The following is a 27,594-nucleotide window of genomic DNA, read 5'->3' as shown; positions in this document are numbered from 1 at the left end:
TATCCTTTACGTATATAAATACAGTCTTTGGATTAAGACAGAAAGTCCTACAAGCACAGTATTTGCATCACTGGTTAAATGCACTCTTATTTAGGAAAAGTTATTCATGAGATTACATAACATTACGGGAGGAGGAAGGAGAAAACTCACTATCAACAGTTTTGCAAGTTGTAAACACATCAATAGAGAGACATTTCACTTCTCTACCCTGCATGGTTTTTGTTTTAAACATTTAAGACAGGTAACATTAATATTCTACTTTAACACAGTAATAATAGAGACACGTATACAGAGACTTGATAGACTTCCTCCACACCCCGAGTGATTAAATTCTTAATTGAAAAAGGTATGGCACAGAATTAGTCTTACTACCATAAGAAGATTTACTTCAACTGTTTAGTCTTTGAATCGCTGTGTAGAGGATTACCCTTGAAAAGCAAATATTTTCCTGTAGTTATACATATAAATTCTTTACATCATCTGAATCCACATTATCAAACAGACATAAAATATCTTGAGGCCCACTTTTGTAAGAGGAATGATACAACAATACTGTCCCGGGAGCACAAGACAAGACTATTAACTTATTTTTCTAACTCAAAGAAGTAGATTTAACATATATTTTGCTAAAAGTGAGTGGCTGTAACAGTGAAACTGCTTGGTGCTTCTAATTCATTTGGTATATGACTGCTGCTTGAAAGCATCTTTTAATTACGTTTTAAGACACAGATATTACTTTAGACACTTCTCAATAATAATTCTGACCAGGATTAATATCAGAAAAGGCTAATCATAAAATTGTGATTACACTGAGAACAAAATAAAGTCAAAATACTTCTTCATCTATTTTATATCAAGAGTGTCTATTTTTTATTCCTTCTAAAAAGATTAAGTCATAGGTGCTGACACACTGAAAAAAAAAACTTTAAAAGCACGTCACAGTGTTATCCTAGTAGCAAAAAATGAATAGAGCTTTAAAGATGTAATCTACTGGGGTTTTTAAGATGATATTACAATCTTATATAAGACTTCATTCACGAAAAATATTCTTACCCAGACGATCCAATGCTTTTGCACACGCCAAGAAGAGGCCGCTTCTCAGAAAAATTATCACATTTCTGAGCACCTAATAAGATGGAAAGCAGAAAAGAAAAAGCAAATCACTACGTACCGTTTGTGTTACTTTTCAAAGTACAGGTGTGCATATTGCAGGGGCCCAATATATTGGAAGGATATTGAATATATAATACAAAACTCACAGCCTGTACAAGATTAGTGATAGAAATACAAATAGCAGACAGAGTCAGTGGACGCTGGAAAAACTGTTCTCGAAAGAGACGGCAATGAGTAACAAAACAAGTAGCAAAATCTGGCCAGGATTCTGGAGTTATTGTCTCTTCATTTCAGTTGGGGTTAAGGATTCTGTAACTGTAACAAGTAACACTTGCTCATTTTTCATTGTTTTATAAAAGTTGTCTGTAATAAGGCTGTCACCAGCTCTGCGTGGGTTTCACACATTGGTTTCCAATTTATTCTACTGAGGTAGAAGTGGAATATAAGAGTGTTAACCATAAGAACATAGCGTAAGAGCAGCCACTCTCTTTAGCACATGACAAGCTGGGCTGCCAGCGTTTGCCCAAAGCACAGCCATGCTTACAGCCCATGCCTCGTGCCTAAGAAAATACAAGATTAAATTCAAAACAGCCTTCAGTAAGTTCCGCCACCAAGCGACTTAAGCCTTTAAGAACGCAACCTCCAACAGCTGCCAGCAAGACTCAGGCTGTGCCTGCTGTTCACTCAAAGTGAAAACACGACCCTAACAACAGATCCAATCGCCTTTTAGGATTAGCTTCACCAGGTAACACCAGCGTAGCCCCACAGGCAGAGTATGGCATGGGCTTGTCCTCTGCTCTACTTCAGCTGCGGAGACAGTCCTGCCGGCCCTGGGATCCATGCATGCCGCCACCGCTGGCACCAGAGCCAGGCAACTGAAACCAGACTGCAGTCACACCTTCACTCCGGAGGTGTTAAATATGCCACACTTCTTAAAATGGCATTGTAAAAGTTTTGAAAACTTTACCTTATTGCTACGTAAACAGAAATAAAACTAAAATTGGGTCAAAAAACAAAAATAAAATCTCTTCTACTTGTGAACAATGTTTACTAAATTCAAGGCATGTTTCTACCCAACATATATAACACAATAACAGCCAACAACACCACTACTAAATTCACTCCATTTTCTCTCAACCTTTGCCTTTTTAAGTATCTATCTATAGGTATGCATGTGTGATGAATAATGGAATTTTTTTTTCTTTCTTCCATCATACACCAAACCCTTTGATCTATAAAGAATATTAGTGATATAGTCTGTTCAAAATCTAATTCACAAATACTGGTGTACTGCACTAAATCAATTATTCAGAAAGGCACAACAATTAACAATATACATTTTCACATAACAGTCTCTGTTAATTATTAATAACTCAGGTACATGCAATTAATTTGTAACAAAAACTGTTCAGTACTCTCATCTGTACAAGGATAAGTCTTCCCTCCTACACATTTGGGTATTTACAAAGTCAAATGGGTCACATCAATAACTTCACCATCAACAATAGCTTTACAAGTAACTTAGAACAGCCAAATGTATTTTCCTTTTATTCCTTTTATTTCAAGGGCTTTTATGAGTCATACCTGTACTGTATGTACTGACCTGTAAATTGATAAATGAAACATATAGTCTTCTTAAGAATCTGGCAACCAATTTGTTTGCTTCAGTACAAGTAACAGATGAACCCATTTGTTTCTGTTCACTTAGCTAGTCTCTCAGCATTAAGGGTGAAATGCTGACTACCAGGAGTTCTGACATTGATTTAAGTGGAGCCAGGATTTTACCTTAAGTATTTAATTATACTTTTTTCTTTTTTTAAACTAGGATATATTATAGACATGAATTCATGTGTTTCTTTTGGTCTAGTTGTAAGTCTAACGACAAGGAAGGGGGAGCAAGGGGAAGAAAGGTGGTGGGGAGTGCAACTGCACAAAATCAAAAGGAATACCAGTGTTAAATACCTACAATACAGATCTGCAAAATTTGTACAATAGGTGCTTAACTTCTGATTTCAGTCTGTAATGACCGAGGCACTCATTTAAAAAAAAAAAAAATCTACTTCAAGTATACACTTTCAGAATGTAAATATTAATACTGTAGAAAAGGATCATTATTTTGAGGACTCTGCAGAGCATTAAATCAGGTTAATAGCAGTCCCATTCATGAGATTGCAAAAAGCGACATGTGTTGTTCTCCGCAATGCTTAATGGAGTCAGCAACCCTTTCTAGTTCAGCAGTGGGTTTTAATCTTCCAAGTTACGGTGGATTAATTTTTATTTGTGAAATTGTGTTTATTTGCATGTGCGATATACTGACGTTGTACACACCTGCTCCAAACACAGTGTTTAACAAAATGCAGCAGGATGATTGAAATGAAAAACAGCTAGCTAAATCCCTCAAATGCAAAAAGTATTGAAATCCTGTTGCAAAGTCTTTTTCTTAAACTCCTTTTATTCTAAATCCTTTTAATTCTGTCATATAACACTACAGCATTTATAAAAAGCTGAAAATCCTGACAAATCACACAATTAAAGTAATGAAAACTGTCCTTCCTGCCAACAAGGCACCACCTTATATACAGCTCCATTTAGCTAAATGATACATGTTTTGGTTTGGGTTTTTTTTTTTTAAATCTAACTTCAGTTAGTATACTTAAAACTGAAAACAAATATCTGTGGCTAAATTAAATTTCATACAAATCAACATTTAGAACTTTATGAAGTCAAAAGGTTATCCACACATAAGCTCAAAGCAGCTTATGTACTGTACTTCTGCTGAAGCTGTGAATAGATATCTCTTGGGCCTACTAAGGCCTCTGAATAACGCCAATAATACTGGTAACAACAACAGCAGCACATCTCTTTGAAGAATAAAAATGAAATCCCAGTGATTTTCACAGGAACTCAAAAGCTACTCAAAACTATGAAAAGTATCCTCGTTTCCCTTGAGTAAGAAATGCACTGTATAAATGTTAAATTCTGACCTATTTAGCACGAGCATATATGCATGATGGAGTATATTCTTCTGGTATGTAATTCCACTGATCAAGTTCCATCACAGCCATTTAATAATGCAGTGCATCTCCTGGTCAACTAAACCCCTCTTATTTCTATCTGTTACTTGAAAATTATGTTGTATTTGTGGTCCTGCCCCACATCAGTGTAGTAGCTGACCAGTATTTGGAATGGTTGGTGTTCACTACATACGGTTTTCACTCCTTATTTTGCTTTGTCCTTTCAGGGGAAAAACAAAAGAAACAAAAAAAACCCCACACAACACAAAAAAAATCTTTCTTTACATTTCTTAATCACTACCATTTTGTGTCTGCTTTCTTATTGAACACAAATGCAAAAAGCGTATGTGCTACTTGAAACAGGAGTGAAAAGGCTCGGGTCAGTCCTAAATATAGCGTGCGAATTCTTTCCTCAGCTTCAGGGTAGCATCTATAAATGCTCCATCTCCTGCACAGATAAGCTCTAACTGCATTACTCAATACCACACTTGATCAATGGCGCTGCAACTGCTGTCCTCATCCCAGACCTTCACGTCCTCCTTTAGGATTAACGTTCTAGTCCATGAGCATCTCCCTAACTCCGAGCATCTCCCTAACTCACAGCATCTCCCAGACCGAAGTCACCCTCCAATACCTGCATCATCGCCATACCCGTTTCTTACATTCCCCTAAAGCTATCACCCTAGAACGCCCTCCAACTCCAGCTGATTCCCATATCTACTGCGTTCTCAGCCCACTCCACCCTCCCGTTCCTGAAATAAGACAGCAATGTTGCAAGATGCAATGATGGCTGGAGAACATTATCTTGCATGTTTATAGGAAGTTGTTTTTGCTTCTGCACAGCACCATAGTTTTATTCTCCGATAACTATGTAGCTTCTATATGAAAAAAATGAAACTACGCCTTTAAACATTTGCTAGAAAACAACGTTCCTAGAGTCACACATCAATTGAAGACAGAAATATTTTATTTTGATTGAATCTTGTTCAAAAAACTTAGAAAGACAGTATAGTGGTTGAATATATACAAAATTCACATCTGCCTTCCTTTAGAAGGAAAGCAACCTAAGTATTATAGTTCTTTTAAGTATACCTGCACATAGAGCTGTGTCAGCTTTGAGGTTCAAATTTTATTTTACCAAAATCAAAGATGTAAGCAATAAAGTACAGAGATAAATCTGCTGCAAAATTTAAACTTTTAACAGTTTTACATTGCAAAACTACTCTGTGTCCCAATTAAGTTTAGCTTTTCATGTTAACTCCAGCTTTCAACCTTCATCCATAAGGTTCCCTTGGTTCATAGTTGTTTTAAACATAGTACCTCTGATTTCTTTCTTTTATTTCCTTTCTTATTTGCTTTTTTTTCTTATCAGTCTAGTATGATGGAAGTTTGAGGTGTAATAGTCTAAAGCATTGACGTGATGTGGCCAGAATTGAAATGGTGGCATACCGGTCAGTGCACACAGCTTCAAAGAAATTAGTATTTTAAAATGTCATGCTCCAAAATTCTTCCCTATAGTATCTATAAAAGGCTTACTTGCTATGATTGAGAATTCTGTTCTGTAATTTCTATAATCCACACACATTAACATTCATTATACCTTAACAACCCACATAACAGTTACAAAACACCAAAACTTCAATGCACACCTGACCCACTTACACCAATCCAAATCTAGCTACCAACTGCTACTGCTTGTTCAGCTTGTAGGGCTAGTTCCTCTACTACACATACTATGTAATTATTTTGGCCTTCAGGGACTTAAAACCACTAAGCCACCCAAGTGGTTGAATATATACAAAATTCACATCTGCCTTCCTTTAGAAGGAAAGCAACCTAAGTATTATAGTTCTTTTAAGTATACCTGCACATAGAGCTGTGTCAGCTTTGAGGTTCAAATTTTATTTTACCAAAATCAAAGATGTAAGCAATAAAGTACAGAGATAAATCTGCTGCAAAATTTAAACTTTTAACAGTTTTACATTGCAAAACTACTCTGTGTCCCAATTAAGTTTAGCTTTTCATGTTAACTCCAGCTTTCAACCTTCATCCATAAGGTTCCCTTGGTTCATAGTTGTTTTAAACATAGTACCTCTGATTTCTTTCTTTTATTTCCTTTCTTATTTGCTTTTTTTTCTTATCAGTCAATTTGACTAAGCAGCTGAATTCACTGAGAGATGTAGGACTATTATATCATCTTTTCTGCAAGAAGCATAATCTAGAAAATAGCAATAAATTAATTCAGTTCACTGGAGGAATTTATTTTCATAATGTTGAGACATGGAAATACGTTTTACAGACAATAATTGATCTAAACTTCAACACACAAGCCTGTCATCATGTACCCTTTAGCCATGAATTACCACACATAATGCTATTCCTGTAGCTATTCCTAGTTGCTTGATTGACTTTTAAACTATGCAGGCGTAATAAATGGGATAGCACAAGGCAGAAAGCAGGTATTTGGCCAGGGTTTTGTAAAATAACCTGGGATAAGTAATGAAAAATGGGAGATTGTAGCACTAATTCATTTCAGAAAGCAGCAATATTCTGATTTTGTAGGAAAAAGAATAGCAAAGCTACCTGAAGTAAATGCATTATTCCCTTAGCTCTGATTTCAGCAGTATATATGCAATGCACCTCAAAATGAAGTCAAAACACAACTTTTAAAAAATACTAGAAGAGTTCTGAATCTGTTTTATTAGTGACTTCATAGGTCAAAGAACATACAACTACTACAGAAAACCTAAATAAGTAATATTTTTAATGTTTCCATAAATATGATGGAAATGCTAGTCAAAAGAGAAAAAGCACAGGACAAATGTAGGAATATCCAAGACAGAATACTTAATAAAACTCAGTATCATTTCAATTCTACAAGTATGTATTCATGTAGTCAGTTACCTCAGAAAAACTAGAAAGGCATCATGGAGAGGAAGTGGTGAAAAATTAGAAAACATGTTGAACAAAGAATATGAATAATTAGGGTAGTGTGGCTAGAGCTGCTAGGTGTTGTGTGAGGCGAAGCCTAATACAAAGTAACCTGAGTAGCAGTGAGGACATGACAAATTTGAATCCTATAAAATGTAGGAAGGAGTTAATACACCCTGATTTTTGCTTAGTTCTCTCACTATCATTAGCTACAATGATGTTACCAACTGCAGTTTCCTCTTCACAAAGATGGTAGCTAAATTTAACTGGTAGAGTTCCAGCTTTGTTTTGTATCTATCACTTAATATATTCTCCCTTCTAATAATCACGAAGTCACATCAATTTTTCTTCAAACACATCTTTGTATGCTTGTTTTATCTCAAGAGGCAGAGAAATCCTGAGCCCAGCAAACCAGGCACCTGTATACATATAAATAAGTACTAAACTCAATCACAGCATACAAATTTGAAAGCGAAGAACTAGGTGAGTTAGAAAGCCGTGCCAACCAGATGGCTCAGCAGATAATGCAGCATGTGGCACGCCAAGTGCCAGGACTTCGTATTCTTGTTTCTAAGACTGACAGCATCCAGAGATGTTCTCATATTCTGAATATTAGCTATGAAACTTCATCTCCTCTCTTAAGCCCAAAATTTGGTCACAGTCTAAACCTTCAGTCTCCAAAAAAGGCCATTTATATTGCAAGCTGTAGACAATAATTAAAAGCCGTATCTACAGTTGAAGGCATCGGCAGATATTGTCTGTCCGCAGAGAAGAGTAAGTGTCTAAATTTTTCAGTGTCGTTCACAGAAATCACTCGATTCTTTACAGACATCTTACCCAGGCTGCAGATCAACCATGCCACAGACACAGGGACATCAAAGCGCTGCAGTGCTGGGCCAGGTCAGGTCTTGCCTGCTTTGTTAGCCCAGACAAAACCCTGCACGAACACTGCAGTATAGCTGCCAGGTCAGAACAGTTCCAGGAGCCATTTAACTGCTCTAGCATGGCACAGAGCCCGAACTAATAAACCTCACCGGATCCGAGTTGGCAGCGTGCGAGGCCAGCTCCAGATACCGCACCACGTTCCTGCTACCAGGACCACTTACAACCTGCTAAATCAGATTTGAGGAGGCCTCCTTTGCAAAAAGGCTGCATGAAATAAGTCTGTATGAAATAACCCTTTTGAAACAATGCTTTATTATGTACTGAAGCACATGACACAGCAGAAGATCTAACATCAAAGGACTCTAAGTATTTTAACAAAATAGTTGACAAACTATTAAGTTCTGCTACTGTAAAGTCACCAAGTTAAAACCATGAGCTTTCCTTTCACACCTGGGAATGAGCTTCTTATCACAAACCAAAATCTGTTTCTAGGAACGTGCCAAATCCATCCACCAAGAGAGTCCTATTTTCAATAATTCCCTTTTTACAGCTTTACAGTAAAATAGTGTTTGAGCCTACTGATGGTAATCAGCTTCTCCTTTACAAATTCCCTTTTATTTTGTTCAGAATCATTAAAGCTCATGTGTTAGTTATCTAAGGCCTCTTATTACAGCTTTACTTTTATCTGATTCCAGATACTGGTCAATGATACATTCATGTACTTTTAATCAAAGATTTATTTAAACCAAGCCATGTAAAAAGAGACCAAAACATGTTTTTAAAAGGTTTGGCTTAATTTAATATGAGTTAATTTCAATAGTTTTCTAATGTAACAACTATCATTGTCAGATGCTAAATATATGCAATTTAGAGAGAGAAAGAGAGTAACTGCTTGAAGAAATTCATAAGCAGTGTAACCTACTAGATTGAAAAATCAGAAAATGCTTGTGAATTATTTTGCTTTAAATTACTTTAACCTATAATAGAATCACATTTACTCATATTTTGTATACTCCTCTGCTCAGGACATCACTGAGACAATACGTGTCCATTAAATCTTTAACTTTCTTCATTCACTTTCACTGTAATTTTTAATATTAATTCTTTACTATTTATTATAGTAATAGAATTATAATGTGTATTTTATATAATATATCAATTATTATAATTTACTATTTTTGTAATTGAAAGTTACACAATTAGATCTTAGGCTATATTTTTTTAGTTCACTAATTAATTCATAATATACGAGTAAAATTTGTAATCCAGCAGAATCCCAAAAAAAACTTGGTCATACCAGAAGTACATTCTTTTCATCCACAAAGTAAAACATGGCAATCAATTTAAACTAGAAACACTACTCAGCAGCTGTGCAAAATACCTTGCCCAGTTGAAGTTACAGGGAGAGTGGATAAGCAAAACATTGCCAAAACCAAAAACGAGCCAGGACACCAACAGACCTTAGGCCTTTGAGAAGTCTACAATCAGATTTTGCGTTTAGATTGAACGCTGCCATTTTTTAAAGGGATTTGCTTGTTTATGCATAGTTGCTTAAGTTTTGCAGCAAGCCCTTCCAGGGGGTTAACTCAGAATTTCTGAAACAACCCTGTTGAACAAACTAAGCAGCTTGTTTCAGAACTTGATACAAAACAGTATTTAAGCGCTAAAAAAGAAAAGGTGCCTATCAGCACTCAAGGCATCATGATAAAAGTTCAACCACTAAAAAGATCAAACTGTTTGAATAACATTTACCTAAAATAAGCAGAAAGGGAACAAATCAGAAGGTAGTACCACCGCAAAGAATAAATTCCACTTTTTCCTTCCTTTTATTGAAGTGGAAAAGCAGCCTATTTTAAAAACAACATAAAAAGCTGCAATTGCTAAACTTAATGCATGCACTAGTAGACTATTTAGATAATTTCACAGCCTAGAAAATTATTAATAAAATAAAATATTTAAATAATGAAAAAAGGATATTTTCTCTTTGTACAAACTATATTACTTAGATCAACTACTTCTTGCATTATCTTACTTACATTGTTTCAGTTTCAGCTCCTGAATGGGTAACAAAAAAAAAGACATACTATCCTTCTTCTAAAGAGTTTAGAAGGGCATCACATTATGATTAGACTTCACAATGCATATAACAAGAGTTTTTAATAAATGTTAATAATTTCTAGATCTACTGCTATGAGCCACTGCCTTGCTATAAAAAAGCAATTTCAATATAATTTAACAGTAATAAAATATTAATAATAAATATTTCTAAATAGAATCGTTAGCATCTCTGGTTTGATCTCTGAGCACAGATACACTTAGATATCCTCTAAGCTAAACAGGAAGCTGCATCAAAACTAAAATCTGAAGATGAAACTGGAGAAAGCACTGGATTACTGAGTAGGAGGAAAAAAGTAGTAAGTAATACTTGTAGAAAGCTATTACGAAGCTGACAGTTTAAAATGCATGGAAAAATCTACATATCGGGTTATAGCAATGATTTGGACAAAGATCTGTAAAAAAAGAGTTATGTTTAATTATGAACCATATAAATATATACTTACTGATTTGTGGAGCTGGTAAAATCCGTGCAGCTCGAACTGGACCATGGCGGACAGAAAAGAGTTCCTGAGCTTCACCACTGATCTGCAAAAAAAGAAAGTTGGTAAGACATTATCATTCTAACCAACCACCCACAATTTCTCCAAATGAGAATATCTTAAAGTCTTGAATAACACAAACTATAGCAACAAAGATGGCCTGCCTCTAGAAACGCGGGCCTTAGACTGCGCGAATGAGTTACTAACACTATCTACTATTAATGACTATACAGGTCTTAAAAGAAACAAGACTTGAAAGTTGACCGCTGATTAAAATTAGCAAAAAATTCAAGGAATATGAAGCACAGGCATTTATTCTACACAGCACATTTTAAAAAAAAAAAAAGCTAACTAACCGATGATCAAGAGTGGCAAACATTGGCGGTAAAAGATCAGAGAATTTGATATAGCGGTACATTCCACATTCTCCAGGTGTGAAAATTATGTTTAAAAATAGGGAGTCAAACTAATTAAGTTTGTCACTAATGGTAATCTTGAAAAAAGATTAAATCCAGAGCAGTTAAGAATTTCCAGACTTCCTTTAAATCGTCAGTCAGAATGCGTTTTCATAACTGCCTGGTAACGGATCCATACGCTGGTTTTGGCTGGGATAGAGTTAATTCTCTTCACAGTAGCTGGTACGGGGCTGTGTTTTGGATTTGTGCTGAAAGCAGTGTCCATAATAGAGAGATGTTTTTGTTATCGCTGAGCAGGGCTTACACGGAGCCAAGGCCTTTTCTGCTCCTCACGCCGCCCCACCAGCGAGAGGCTGGGGGGGCACAGGAGGCTGGGAGGGGGCACAGCCGGGCAGCTGCCCCCAGGGATATTCCGCGCCGCGTGCGGCGTGCTCAGCGTGTAACAGCTGGGGGAAGAAGGAAGGGGGGGACGTTCAGAGTTATGCCATTTGTCTTCCCAAATAACCATTACGCACGTCGGAGCCCGGCTTTCCTGGAGATGGCTGATCACCTGCCTGCTGGTGGGAAGCGGTGAATCAATTCCTTGTTTCGCTTTGCTCACATGCACGGCTTTTGCTTTATCTATTAAACTGTCTTTATCTCAACCCACGAGTTTTCCCACTTTTCCTCTTCCAATTCTCTCCCCCATCCCATCGGCAGCGAGTGAGTGAGCGGCTGCATGGGGCTTAGCTGCCAGCTGGGGTTAAACCACGACAATCCAATATGGAATGTCAAACCAGGAAAATGGCAAACACTATGAAGCTCATTTCCAAATAACCAACAACTTAAAACAGATGTAATGAGACTAAAAATGTAGTACGTCGGCATACAGTTTTGCCAAACAAGCAGTTTACAGTATCAGAAGTGAACGCGTTTTGGAACAAGTTTCTGATGAATCAATAAACTATAAATCCAAGTTAGTTTTTGAAGTGTCATTTTATAGTTGTTCCCATTTCTTTCTGCACTTCAGATCACACGTTCAAAAAGTTGAAATACTACTACTGTTTGACTAACAAATCATAAGTATACTACTTCAGACTCTTAGCTTCCTTCCAATCTTAACCCCGAGCCTCATTATTTATTATCACTGCTTTAGATAACGTGGGCAGAACGAAACCTACCCCACTGAAGCACAAGTCTTTCATAAGGTTACTTTGAAAACACTGGTTACTATAGATGTAGCCCATCATTCTGTAAACAGTAAGTAAACCCAGAATGTAGTGAACTACTGCTTTTCCATATTATGCCTCAATAACATTCAAGCTACACAAATTTGGGGAAATAACATTCTTAGCCATTTTAGTTTTGCAGACAGCTACTAGTTCCACATTGGTATGAATCAACATTACTATCAATGATGTGATCAGAATTATTCCTGATGGACACAACAGTTTTAAAACTGTAATCAATATGAGAATTAATCCCTTAGTCTACCCTGCTCTTATTTTATTAGGCAGATGTTCTAATCACAGCGGATTCTCCTCTTCCAGCTAGCAGCAGCATCTGAACAACAGACAACACTGTAATACTCCAGCTCTTGCAAAACAAGTTGAATTCTCCCTGTGGGACAGCTAGAGGCCTCTGCTCTGAAGAGCTTGCTGACCAGATTCTATACAAGACAAAAGAATGATGATCAGAAATCAACTCAGTAAAGGTTTGCCGATTGTTTTTAACAGATCACGAGTGGAGGACGGGGGCGGGGGAAGCACACAGATAACATCTGCATCCAGAAAAGACAGCTTAGAAAAGTAGAGCACAGCAGCACAGCTAAGCAGAAAATGAGAAAAACTAAAGAAAGAGAGAGTAATAAAGAGATTAAAAGAGATGAGGACTGCAGCACGTTTTCTATCCATCGGAACACACCAGCTCTGTGAAAAGGGAAAGGAGGAAATGGAGAAGAAGAAAAATATAAGGCTTTGGAACTATTATTATTGGCAATTAAAGATTTTTTCCCCAAAATCATGAAAATGCTGTTTCATATGTGTATGCACGTCAATGTCTATGAATGAAAACAAGAGGGAAAAGAACTAACATAACAAAAGTATGGAAGAAGTGATTCACATAAAATAATCCAACCCAATTCAGTCACCTCCTTTTTAACTATGCCAGCACATCAGCTCTAACTCCAATCTACTTCAAATAAAGTTACAGTCCCAAAAGTAAGATACACTAAGAAGGCCAAACCTTCTTAATGCAGTTTCTGCTCTTAAATATACTGAACTCCAGAGAGCATGTTTATTTAGCCTGTGATGCCAAGACCTTGTTGAGCTTAAAGCTGAGATTTCCAAAGAAAAGCCTAAAATGTACAAACACAAATGAAGTTTATTTGTAATTCAGCACCTAACCTGAAAATCCCAGCCCAGCTCTTTTCATCCATATAATGCTTTTACTTTTTAATAATTAATATTCATTACTTGAAAGATAACTATTTTATCATTCATACTGGGGGAAGTTACAGAAAGAAAGGTTAAATGGACTAACCAAAGCCAGAGCATCAGACAAAGACAAGATTATAGGTAGTTAGCTCCTGTTTTGAGACCACTGTAACATGTAATATTGTAGTGCAACGTGTCCTTTCCTCTCAGTCTGTGTAGGATTTTTTTTTCCCTGGAAAAGTGAAACTGTGTAGAACTAAGAAAAAAAGCAAGTAAATATTCAGATAACTTCAGCCATCTGTACAGCTCATGTACTTAGCAGGTTATATGTTGGTAACTCCTGGGAGCCAAAAAAGGAGCAAATTTTAAGATACACCTCCACTGCAGATTTTGTAATGAAAATACAAGATCCCACGCAACCACTGGCATCTCATTTGTAAAGAAAAAGTCAAATTCAGTAAAAAGCACCAAAAAGTACCAAAATGTTTACAATAAATGTGGACATGACTCTACAACATGGATCAGATAAAAACACCAATACTTAATAGAATCATAGCACCATAAACTAACAGGCTTTTTAAGGGTTGGTTGGTTTTTTGTTTTTTTTTTTTAAGTTGTATGTCCTTAACTGTTCTATAGAAACATGAAATCACAGAATACATTGGACTTTGTTGTATACCCTGAATTAGTGAGAGCTTGGTTGTTCCTCTAGTTTGCTTGGCATTGAAAAATGCATCAGGGCTTCAGAGTTCAAGATTTGCTTTTGCTTATAATTAGCTGTTTTTTAAACACTACGACCAGTAGAAGCTTCTGCTATTTGCAGTCATAAAATTCTGAATTAACTGTGGTTAATGTTAATGTCCTTCATTTATCTATATAAAACATAAAACTTTATTACCGTTGCTGAGGCCACATGCATCAATTTTGACTGAAAGCACCATCTTCAAGGCAGAGAGATTATGTAGTCTGATCTTCCTGCCAGTTCAGACCTTATCTCACTCCTGAGACAGCCAACATAGACAGCCAATCTTTCCTGTGAATGGGACACTTATGCCACTAGGAACTAAAGGGGAACAAGGAACTAAGCCCAGCCCCATTGCTAAACGGCTAACAACTTTGTCACTGCCAGTTTGGGTGAGATGTGGGCTGGCAAGTAAAAGGCTCCACATCCCATTACCAGTCCCTTGAGCTACACAGTCTCATAAGCATAGACAAAATATAAATAGACTTCATGAACTGAAAACAGAGCATTAAATTCTTCAAAAAGCACCTGTGAAGAAACTGGGCCTGTGGCTGCCATTTTGGATTTGATCCAGCTAAGTAGCGAGTCCCTGTGGCAGCTTTCAAAGCTCTTAGAAGTTTTTCTTTCCCATTCCAAAAGCCAAGAATATTTCCAAACAAGTTTCAAGAATTGAATATTAAGCTATAAAAGCAGCTTCAGGTACTCATTCTGTGAAAGAGTGAATCCAAAATGACGGCTCCAAGCTGGTCTGGTAGAACATTTCAGCTTTCCCAGTGCCTGGTATCAAACCACAAGCCCCAGACCTACATGGAAGGCTGCAAGCAAAGAACACGCCAATTCAAAACCCGGCCCCCAATGAAGTCTTCACCGCTTTCTCCCAACAATGACAGATTGAAAGAGGAAGAACTCTTCTCTCCTCCTCAAGACTTAAGACGTCTTGAGCTACTACTTAAAACATGACAGACCAGAAATCTGGAGCACTGGTTAATTTTTGATGACAGAGTTTTATTGTTTGGAGCATACCAGTTTGCACCCATTAAAAAAAAAACAGAACAAAGGAAGTTTTGTTCACACTAAGGATAACTAATAGTTTCCAACCAGAGAAAATGGTTTTCACATGATGGGGGGGGGGGGGGGGGAAGAGTCAAACGTACACCAAACTGAAACAAAGTTCAAAACTCAATGCTTAAACTACTGTGCAACTATATGAAAGCAAACTGCTTGTATAATAAAAAACTGTCACAGAGCACAGGGAAGATATCAGGGGTTTTTTTTAATATCCTGATGTATGTTTTGAATGATATCGGTATCGTGATATGTTGCTATAATATGGCAATAAGCAATTGGCAGATACTGCCACAAACGTTGGGTTAAAGACTACTACCAGTCATTTCACTACTGAGAGAGTAAGGAAGGACTGTAAGTAAAATGGCAAATTTTATCACTTCAGTTTAGAAATTCAGTCTGCTTTTTCATTCACAACAAATCTCTGTAATTATCTAGAGATTCTAAGAATTTAGATGCTCACAGAATGTTACAGATGCCTACTCTAGTGACTGAATTAAGTACGAAATTGCACCTAGCATTTAAAATTATAACAATGCTAATTGAATTTAAAAAACAATGAAAGCTTCGAAATGGTTTTGGTTACAGTTTCCTCAACATTCTCACTTTATTTGTCATACATTTTGAGGAGTTTTAGCATGATCAGGCTGCAGGCTCCCTGTAAAATTTTCATTTGGTGAGAGTTCTGCATTGTTCTTAATCACTTCATTTCTATAAAAAGACAAGAATGACACAGACCATACTGGAAGGAGGCAGAATATGGGTGAAAACACCCTTCACGAGTCTTCGTTTTAGCTTTGACCCCATCTAAGGAGACATACATGAGACACCGTTTGAACTGTTCTGATACCTCTCATCACAGCCTTTTCAAAGGTTGTTGCACATGTGCCTTTTTTCCAACTGGTGCAGGGTATGATATGATTAAAAAAAACCTTCCAGCAGTTCTGCAGTAACTTAATGAGTGTAAAAACAGAAAATTTCTTACATACTGACAGCATCTGCAGTGTAAAAAACAAAAGCCCCAGAAAATTATTTGCATAGATGCTTTATAAAGTACTTAGACATTTTTCAGGGTTACTAGGTTGGGTCATTACGACATTTTTCTGAGTGGCTAATACAAGCCTTAACAGCGGTACCCTCTATCAGGAGGAGGTCTGGACAGAGGAAGGAGAGCAGCTTACTAGGTGATCAGTGACCAGTCCTTTTCCCAGCTCTAGAAGAGGAAGAATTACCAAGGGACTAAGACCACATCGAAACGCCGGCAGACAGGGCTTTTGATGAACAGTTGAGAAGACAACATGGAACTGGCATGTCTGATTTACCATATACATCCATCTCTACATCCACATGCACACACCATCTGCTGTACAACTGCAGTTTTAACAACTTCAAAATCACAGTATTTAAAGAAATTTAAGGTCTGGCAGTGGAGAAATGGCAGTGCATGATGCCATCCTTGTCCAACGAGTCCTCGGCATTCCAGAGGTCTCCACACGGAAGTCACCTACCACACGGGCTGACGCATCCCATCAGTCTGTGGCAGTGTCATTATACCACAGCCTTTAAGTATTTTTCGCTAAATATACAGCTGCGCTTGTTATTAAAAGGTCCCTTTGGTAGTTCCTACTTTATTCAACTCAAGCTTGATCATTCTTTCTTAATTGTAATATGAACCATTAAATTAAGATGATTTTTCTACTTCTGAAACTTCCAGCATACAATGAAAAAAAAATTATCTGCCACAAACTCAGCCAAAATGCATTTCCCTGAACAGGAACATCTAGAACAGATACTTGGAAACCACATTAGGCAGAAACCAATTCCAATTGTATTTGAAACATGAAACTGGGAGGAAGGGAAAAACAAATTCCAAATAAAACACAGAACTACACTGCACAATTATCAAATAGGTACTTCTAGTCATATTTTTGTATATTCCCAGATTCCTCCCCACTTAGCGAGGCATATTTTAAGACCACTTTTAACCTTCCCACCCCCATTTCAAAACAAAGATCAAAGAAAAGTCATTTGGATGGACACCTTCCGCTTCTTATGCAATACAGATTTAGACACTGCACTTCAAAACCCCAGCCGTTACTTCAGCACCCAGCAGTCCAAACATTATTTCAGTCCTTTGAAGCAGCCCTAATGGTATCTTCCATTTGCAAGTAACACTTCTGTAGTCAAAGATCTTACTCCAAGGAGATGTTAATGTGAAACCACTCAGACTGCAGAGAGACACACACTCCTGGAAGCAGACTGCAAAGGTGTTTAGAAGTCAATGTAACACCATTACGGAGAGTGTCAGCTTAGAAGCTGTCATAAACACTTCATAATCACTCAGACACAAACTGGACTGCCTGCAACACATTACTTTATTAAGTGCTGAATAGAGGTTCAATTGTACGAATAAAAAGCACAATGCTACAGATAATAGCCTTAGCGAGCGGATTTTCACATAAATGTCAAATTGTTTCTTTTTCAGACTGAAAGGTTTTTAAACTATAGAGATCTGTTTTTTTCTTAATGACTGGAATAATGTTGCTTAATTACACACTAAATAGTCAGCAAGAACAAGGAGAAAGGTTTATATAATACCAGAGGACACAAAAAAGTGTTGCCAAATAAACTCTAAATATTTAAGTCAGTCACATAACTGCCAGATTTTCTTTTACTCAGAGTAAGCAAGCCAAAAAATGAGATGGAGAAACAACAATGTGGAAGAAAAATACGTTATGTTACCTCCAAGTTTGTCAGATATATAATTCTGCTCTGAAAAGATATTTAAAACGTGATCTTAAAAGACTAACAATCCGAGAAGCTCTCTAAGACCACGTTACTAACAAACGAACAATTCCAACACTAAAATTATACTAACACAAATCGCACAGGTCAAAGCTGCACCTCTCTGGGTATACAGAATATACAAATGAAGGGCTGACAAAGTGATGCAATATCTCTACAGTTGACATTCTTAAGACGGACGGTAAAATATTTCCACATTTGGCATTTTTTCCATTTCACTGGACTTTCCCCCACCCGTTAAAAATACCTCTGCAAAAAATAAACAACACTAAGAGAAACCGTCCTGCAATTTCATTTTTCTTATTTTTCCTAAAATATTAAATACTGTAAAAACCTAGGGATTGTGAAGAAGTGAAATACACTGGGGGGAAAAAAAAAAAAGACACTCTCTGTAGACTCCTGCTGAAAAAGAAGGTAACATCAGGCCTAACTTGTGGCTTATTCAGACACAAGAAGGGCAGGAGGGGCAGAAAGAAGAAAAAAAGAAAAAACCCACCCACAATCCCAAAGAAAACCCCTCTTTCCCACAAAGAAACATGGATAAACTACCTTGTACTACCTGTCTGACAGTAGCAGTAAGCACACTTACTCCATAAAAGCCTGGATAAACAAAGCAGTTTAACTTGTCATTTGTTAGTAATCTCCATCAATTATTTCATGTTTACTGCAGCGTACCATGGCATATGAGTTTAAACACAGCTAACGCGGAACAGGGTACACCAAGGTAATCTGTTCACATACCAAAGAACTGAGACTCTCTTCTTTCATTCTTGCTTTTCTTATACATGTAAGATCCCATCTCACAACGACTTTCTCAAGGGCATTGATACAGACAGCTCTGACAGAGACACTCTTTCCTTCGGACACAAAGTCACTTAGGAGGGATGCACAGAGCTCCCACCTAACCGCAAAGCAAGGGCACGTTACACACACACAGAGGAAAAAAACAATCTCTGCTAAACACAAAGCTCTTCTTATCATGGAGTGGCCAGGACAAGTCCCGACACAACTTACTTCCAAACATTTTTCAGAAAACACACGTCCATTTGGATAAGAACATTTCATCAGGATAAAGTAAGCTGTTCTATAAAAATTCTTTAGGTTTAGTCCATTTGACTACTCACAGTATCTTAACTAGTTCATCAACTTGTGCTGTAATTCCTGGTTACTGCTGCAGTCGTATTTCCTCTCTCAGCTCAGTATCTTACTGACACCTAATGTTTCTTTTCTGTAATACACTTCTAAGAAAAAAGCAAAGCCTTGCTGAACCATTTTAATAATCTGATTTGTACACAAATATAAAACTGATCAGTCTTCAAAATAGCGTACAAAACTAATTATATACTATAAACCCATTCTTAGTATTCAAAGGCATTTGGTATAAGGCAGACTTAAAACAAAACAAACCAAAAATATCCAAAGATATGTTTTGCTCTATTAAAAATAAAGCCATGAAAATTAGAATTAGACATAGTTTCCTCAGGACAGACAAGCACATAAAGTTTCCTATATCTTGGTTAAAATCTTCCTAGATTTTGGTTAAAGTCCCTAAATTTTAGTGAAAAATTACCAAATATTGAAATATAGTAACATGTACTAGGTCATACTTCATTTCTAATAAACCCTCCTTCAAATGCAGAAGCTCATTTTTCTTCTTCATCTCCAGCTAACAATACACAATCAAGAGGCGAAAAGCCAGCTCTCCCTTACTCCAGTAAAATTCAATTTAATTTAATTTTTGGTGTACAAATTAACATTATTTTCTATTATACTAAGCTTACTGGTATATAAACACATGTCCTACATAGCTAATCAAAAAGTCATAAAAAACTCCACACACATTTAAAAAAAAAAACAAAACTATTTTACAAAGTGAAAGAACTCCATCCTCTCTACATTATTTTGAAGGACAAGGTGTTATGAGCAATTTTTTTTTTAAGTTAAGAATTTTATGACCTACTGTATTAAACTTTATTCTATAGTTTCAAGAAATTTGGGGGGAATTCCCCAAATTAAGACCATGTGCTCATAAACCACTCTGAAACACAAACTGCAGGGTGCGTGTATGACAGCATGAAATCAAACCCATATGCACACATAGACTTTAATAAAATTAAAATTGCAAATCATGTACATGACAAACATGTGATTGTAAAATACTATTAATACTGTCATACTTGTGTTCCTGGGACAAACAAATTCTTTTCATATTTTTCCTCCCTTACTCCTTTCTGTAAGTTAAAAACATATCTGTCCTTTCTGAGACACAAACTATTCCATAATGTCAAACACACTCCCAATTCAATTCTGAAAATTTACTTAACAGAAATAATTTGTAAAGAGACCTCAAATCTGAAGGTACATGAATTCAAGTGTTTGATGTATACTCAGTATTAATCTTAAGATAAGCATATTACATACAAACCATATGACCTTGATGGTAAATGTTGGCTCTTTCCACTTCAATAGGAAAAATGAAAAGTAAAATATTAAAGTAATAACACAACATTACAAATAAAAAAGCCTCTGGGCACAGAAGTGAAGTACAGAGTTCACTTACAGGTATGCTCCAGACTTGCATTCCATCACTGTATCCAATCATTAGCAGTAACGGTGGTTCATTCCCAGTACTATGTATTTCATGAAACTCCATATTCCTTGATGTATCTAAATTGGGTTTAAATATCAAAGCCATTATTAACAGGTTAGGATCAACTATGGCTGGTGTCAGTTATACTAGATGGTGTTTTCTCAGTGCATGTTTCTGTTGTCATAAGTAAAAGCAAGCAAAGTGGTTTAATTTTTTCTGCTGGAACAACACTGAAATATATTCTTTTAGGCAAACTTAACAGATTTGTTAAAGTTTCCCAGAGAGGTTAGAAAGCATTGAAATTTAAAATGATAGAGAAAAATTTTCCAGATTACAATGTGGCTTGTCACTACATACCCCAAAAACTTCTTTAATTCTTTCCCCAATGATTAATAAAACATGGCAAACTTTTCAAAGAGAGAAAAATTTGCAGAGGATCAACAGAATAAACAGTAACAAAAACAGAAATTACAAATGCACAGAATGGTCAAAACTATTTCTAGATCCTATGTAATTAATCTTTATACCAACCTTACCAAAAGAAGAAAAGTGCTACAGGACATAATAATCAAAAATATTAAGGTTTTCTTGTGTAAAGCCCTCTAAAACTACATTTTCAGCCACGACAGAATGAACAAATCTCACTGCAGGCATGTAAGCATCAAAGACAAGAGAGGAAATCTTTAGGATGGTGAAAGAGGACTTATTCAGGCCCAATCAGATTAGGCTGCATAAAAGTAAATTTAAACAGAATATGAAGAATTCTGAAGAATATTCTGAAGAGTTTTTGTTATACTGTAGAAAAGAACCTAAAGAGGGAATGCCTGAGATTTTTTAAAAATAAACATACAAGGGAAAAAACCCACAAGCCAACAAACCTTAACTAGCCTAAAGCTGGACATAATGCCATATACAGGTTGATAGGTCTTTTCTCCTTCTAATAACCCTGAATTTATGAACTGCCAGCCTCTGTGCCATTTCAACAGCTGGAAAACATATAATCTTCTCTATTAACCTCTTGGAAAAGCTGAAAATTCCCCATCACAGCGCCGGCTATGGTTGCTATTACTTCATCTCAGACCAGAATGAGCCTTTACCGTAGAGCTCTAGACAAGAAAATAAGAGGGCAGACAAGAAACAGCAATTTGCTGAAAGACTTAAATCTAGTGTTCTCCAAAAGGCGAGTCCCTTAGTTCCCCAGCTACAAGCAGTACACATACCACACACCACAAGCAACTCCAAGATGTTCCACTGTCCTGGTTTCAGCTGGGACAGGCTTAATTCAGGATGTAACTACCTGGTAGCAGCATTCAACCATCTCTCATTCACTCCCTAACCCTCCTTATTCAAAAAAAGGTAACTAGGATAGACATGTAGAACAGCCCAGATCTTAAGTGGGAATCCACTTGATATTCTTAGGAAAAGCTTGTAACAATCACCATTTTCTCTTTAAAAGGTTGGAGATCTGTTTTCTGCACTAAGTCAGTAGTCTTTGCTGATGATTTATTAAGATACACTGAAAGTGATAAACAAGTTATATTTTAAGAATATTTTGTGGCTTTGCTCTATTATTTCCCGAAAGACATCATGGAATCTCCTCCTCATTTTACACGACTGCTCTTCCTTTCTAGATTACTCTGAATTTTATCACACCACTGAAAATATATCTGGGACCTGGACTGGATTCCTAGCTAGATAAAAAACAGTAGATAAAATAAATTCAGTTCTACACGTGTTTTTCAACTACCCTAAGGAAAGAAATGGATTTTTTTGTTTTATTTGCCCCTTTTCCTAAGCAAGAGTTAGCTTGCCTTTAGATGAAGTCACAAGGCGTATTTGTTCTATTTAGTAGACACTGAAAAAAAGCACAGTTATTCACTTAGAATTTAGTCTTACCTAGAACAGGGAAATTAAGTACTTAACTTTGAGTCAACAGTGTTTATTGATAAAGCCGACTGAAATTATTGGACATGGATGCAAAAATAAGTGAGAGAAAATGAAGCCATACCATTTAAATCTGCATTTTCAAATCTGACCCAAATGATCTTCTCCTTTTCTTCTGCTGGTGGGGTACCACTGTAGGCCTGCACAAAAAGCAAAAGGGTTGAAATAAGAAAGCTTTTTTCCTCCCTCTGTAGACCATAGGAAGGAATGTAAGTGAAAAACAGAGATACATGTATCTCACCGTCACCAATATTCCTGGGAGGTTTTGTTTTAAAAATTAATGGTTCCATGACCAACATATACCTTATGAAATATAACTCAAAAAGCGTAACATCACTTACCAACGTAGAAATGACAAGACATACATGACAGTAAGTCTTCTGGAGCAGGTCAAAAATGTCACATGACCTACAGCAATTTCGTCAAGCCAAAATACAGTGGCTTCTACAACCTTTAACTTCAGCAGTTGTACGCTACTTCAAAAAGCAATGTTAGAAGTTCTCCTGTGAGGCATTTTTTCTTTTTAAATTCTCTTTAATTCACTTAAAAGCTTTGTAAGCAAGATTGAGGAAAGAAAGAGACCTTTACTACATAGTTTATTTTACTGACATGTTTTAGTTATATTTGTGACATCTTTAATATAGCCATTTAAAAGAGAATGAACTGTAATTCCTGTAGAACAGATCCATGTTTCAGTTCTGTGTTCTACAGATTCCCATAAAAAGATGAGATACAAAAAGAAACTGTGAAGGAGACTTGCAGTGTTTCCAAACTGCAAGTTTTACAGTTCTCAGGAGAAACTGTGGTAGTAAGAACGTGAGCTACAGTAGAACTACCATCACTTCCAAATGAATTATAACAAAATACAGTGCAGTATTTTGGATCAAATATGAAAAGAGCTTGTATAATCACTTTATACATGCCAGAAAAGCAATAACGTGAACTAAAAATACAAATTCAAAAAATAAGTGTGGGTATTACTTTTCAAAACAAATCACATTCCATGCTTCCAAGGCAAACTGATTTGTAAAATAAAACACAGACTGTATCTTTTAACTACAGAGGGGAAAAAATGGGGGCGTGTGTGGAATGCAGCAATCCTTTAAATTAAAGTTTTACTATTTTTAATTTTGACCACGAGTCCAAAATGCATTTCACAAATTGATACTAGTGAGGGGAATTTTTTTTATATTATTATTGAGAAAATTAATGACTAACCAACTAGGATAATCCTTCAAATAAGAGCCAAGAGAGTTTCCTGAGGCTACAGACAATGAGCTGCAATGCTCCTCCGCTTTCCCGAAGAGTAACAAAACAGAATTAGTTTCCCTCTGCTACTGAGAGGCCCATGAGCAATACAGAAGCGACCGTTCCAGTTTCATGCTGCTGCTACCTGTAAAAACTATGACTAAGAGCAGACATAGGCGTCATAGTTATTCTCCAGAGAAGAAAATCTCAGAAATTAAAAAAAATAAATACATTTTTTTTAAACAGCCGAGTTTTGCAACACCCAGCGTACCGGAGAGGCAGAGCTCCACAGTCCCCCAGCAGCCAGGACATTCTGAGGCTGGTTAAGGAAACAAGATAAAAAAAGAGGGAGTAAAGGAGGCAAAAGAAACCTCCTCCTTTTCAGCCAGTGATAAAAGCTAAGGTGACACGAGGTGTCTACTAAGTTGTTCTAACACCAATCCAGCCAGGGTTCTTACACAGGTTTCCAACGACTACCCAGAAAAAACATATTTGTAAGACTTGGAGCAAGTATCATATGAGGGCAGTCTCCCCAACTATTCTGTTGTCAAAGTTATCGTAGGAAAAGGGTGCGATCTTCTTCCCGCTATTTATACTTGAATTCTTCAACCTCTATGCAGCTAAGATTTTCATTTTAGTTATTACCTGTCATCGCAAATCCGTGGGCCCAATCTTCAGAAAGCATGCAGTCTATGCTTTCAAAAACCTGGTCTCAAGGTTCACATTTAAAAAAAAACCAAAAATTTGGGTTTTGTTTTTCAGTGCTAGTTCGGTCCACCTAACACATGCTTCAAGTGCTTTACACACCGAAAAAATAGTTTTAAAGATCTACACTTACCTGTGGCACAACATCTTGAAGAAAGGTAACAACACTTTCCATGTACGACTGTTCCCTTGAAAATAGAAGGAGAATTTTAACTATCACTGAAGTTCAGAAATGGTCATGAATATATTAAATAAGACGTATCACCAGAGAAAACGTGTACAATCTTTAGCGCAAAGGAAAATACAAAGTATGCAATGCAGTTACTTAATACGCTGCCAAACATTCTGATCATATAAATAGCGGCCTAAAAGTCTGTAAAAAGCTAAGTGATACCTGCTTATGAAATAACTGCTTGAGGGTAAAGTACAAAATGGAACAGTCAAGAAACAAACCATGTTCTCCACATCAGAGTGGCTGACTGAAGCAGAACAGGCATTTGGAAATTTTTTTTTCAGTATTTTTCTACTTGATTTGGCTATTACAACATGAAGATGAGGACTTAAGCTAAGGGCTGGAGCTCTCCTTGGGAGCCAAGTAAACTTTAAGACCTCACATGCATTATGTACAATGATGGAGTAAGTGGTAGCGCTTGGGGGAAGGAGATGGACCAAAACCCTAACTGAGAACAGTAAGGAGAGGTATTTTCAGGTAAGATTTCATAGCTTGGGAAGCTTATTCCTTCATGGAAGTTCATTAGCAGCTATGATTTAGAATAGTATATAGTGCAAGATAGACTTGTTCCGGTAGATTTAAACTAATGCTTTTATTAGCTTATCCCTGCATGAGCAGTGAGGCTCTTGTGTAACTGCTGAGCAACGTACAATGTGGGTTGACAGAGGTGTTGAAACTACGCAAAAATTTGTGCTTTCTGTAATGAGTAATACTAAAACACGCTGGCAACAAGAACTATCTTCATAAAGTCTGAGACAATTTAAAAAACAAACAAACAAACAAACAAACACCTTTAGGTAACAGCTTTGGCAGTCCCCAAACTATATTGGTAGTAATTTTTCCTGTGCTAACTCAAGATTTCTAATAGCAACAAAGAAAAGTCATAAACTAGGAAATCTAGACTCTGAATGTCCAAAGGTACATATACTTCCTTCCTGCTTTCTGAAACTGTGCTGTGTAAGATTCTTTTAATAGAACTTGGAGTATTTACTATTTGAGAACTAAGTACTCTGCCCTATACACAGCATTCCAAAAGATACTTCAAGTCAAATGCTGCAACCCCTCGATCAGCTTAACTGGTTGACTCCTCTCTGAAAACAAAGAAGTCTAAAGCATAAAGTTTTACATTTTAGCAAGCTTGTTCCAACTCATGACAAAACTAGATTTTGTCCAGTGACCCAAGGATTACTGCATCAAAGTTCATCTCACTGCTTTAAGCTGAGGCCTTATAAATGAGCTGTGGTTTCTAGTGCTGGTTCTTCTTTGATTTATGTAGGTCACCAAAACTGTCTTTGTATACCTGCAGAGCCCTTTATTACCTAGCAATAATACTTGTCTACAGGTATAGTATTAAATACAGTGTTTGAAGTTCTCACGTGAATGCCTACCGGCAAGAGTCATACTGCCTTCATTTTTCAGCTCATCAAATGAGGACTTTTTTTTTCCCCTTCCCCCAAGTACATCTTGAAACAAAGTTGATGTTTGGGGAATGTTTTATTCAGTGTATGTACCAAGAAGGTATCTTTAAAGTGCTTAAAAACAACCAAAACAACAACATAACCCACAACAACAACAACAACAACAAAAAAAGTCTTCAATTAGTAAGAATCTAGGAGCTCAACGTAAGCATTGGAATGCCACTACATGCTGCTCAACATACAGAATCTCTCATCAAAAGGACTGATATTTTTGAGGTGAAAAGATTTTTGAGGCTCAAGAACAAGCCACCAAATTTAATAAAACAAAAGAACAGAAAATTTCATACTGACAGTGGTTTTCTACTATTGGATTCTTAAAGCGTATTTTGAAGAAAAGGTTATTACAAACAAAAAAGCATTTGTTGATGAACTCTGCAACCTAAAATAATGCTTATTCTATCACATGTCTGGAAGACAAACCATTAACACAACTTTGTGTTACAATGATCGGTTTCATGTGCTCCCTAGTAAAAAATAAAGTGAATCTTGATGTTGAAATACACAGCTATCTCCCGTGGCAAACTAATAGCTGCTGAAACTGATAGTACAAGTGAACATTTCAATACAGTGCCATTTTGCATCAACAATTCAGCAGTATAAACATCCCCATGAAAAAAGAAAAACTGCTACAAAAAACCTTTAACAGAGACAAGACCATAGATCTTCTGTCTTACTAAGCTCTTTTCCCATGAAAGTATTTTCATGTGAACACAATGAAAATAAGGATGCCCAAGCAAATAAATGGTCTCTTATGCACTCTGACTGGAGAGAGGTAGCTTCTTCCTTTGTTCTTGGTTTTGTTCTCCTAAGCAAAAAAAAAAAAAAAAAAAAAAAAAGAATCCACAATTCTACTTACTGAAGGACTTTAATGACAGGCTTATGTTGTATTATATCCAGCCCTGTGACAAGGTATTATTAAAAAGAACAGCAAGAATGGAACAGGCTACGCATGCCTCTATACATCCTATGTTCCTTCTAGCCTAAGGAAGAAGTTTGCAATCATTGATCTACAGCTAGCGTAGTGTTTGTACAGCAAACAAAGTTGTGTAAACAAACAGCAAAACACTGCAATTTCTTCATCTTTAAAATGTACAGCTTTGAAGGTTTTGGTGTATAAGCGAAAAGCATCCCATTTAGAGGGATAGTTTGACCTGCAAAGTCCTAGGAGACAGGAATGCAACACCTGCTTACTTTATTTTATTGGAAAATACTCAATGCAACAAAACTGTACTGTCAACACAAGCTGTCACAGCTGGCTTTGAAAGAAAATTCAAGCTAGGTTCTTCTTCTACAAGAAAATAATGAATATTTCAAATAAGGGCTACTCTTCTAGAACGTGCTTACGTGACAGCTTGCGGACGAACCACCACTCCTCCAGTACAGCGACTGGGGCGGCGCGGAGATTCTGTAGCCAT

At 36.7% G+C, this 27,594-nt stretch overlaps 1 protein-coding gene across 3 annotated transcripts in view; it reads right to left on the bottom strand.

Annotated features, from left to right (window-relative positions):
• Positions 1–27,594, bottom strand: part of BCAS3 (BCAS3 microtubule associated cell migration factor) — a gene marked incomplete at both ends in the record, with an annotated part of 366,916 nt that extends 339,322 nt beyond the window's left edge. For all 3 annotated transcript variants that reach the window (XM_082008615.1, XM_082008616.1, XM_082008617.1), the window contains 6 exons: positions 1,054–1,126; positions 10,505–10,586; positions 20,543–20,649; positions 22,581–22,656; positions 24,603–24,657; positions 27,524–27,594. In XM_082008615.1, the coding sequence (XP_081864741.1) occupies positions 1,054–1,126; positions 10,505–10,586; positions 20,543–20,649; positions 22,581–22,656; positions 24,603–24,657; positions 27,524–27,594 (464 nt within the window). The remainder of the gene's footprint in view (positions 1–1,053; positions 1,127–10,504; positions 10,587–20,542; positions 20,650–22,580; positions 22,657–24,602; positions 24,658–27,523) is intronic.

This window comes from Phaethon aethereus (assembly GCF_964289735.1).
Source record: "Phaethon aethereus genome assembly, chromosome: 19".
In the NCBI taxonomy this organism is placed as follows: domain Eukaryota; kingdom Metazoa; phylum Chordata; class Aves; order Phaethontiformes; family Phaethontidae; genus Phaethon; species Phaethon aethereus.
The sequence above is the reverse complement of the archived record's forward strand: the minus strand, read 5'-3'. Positions and strand labels throughout refer to the sequence as shown.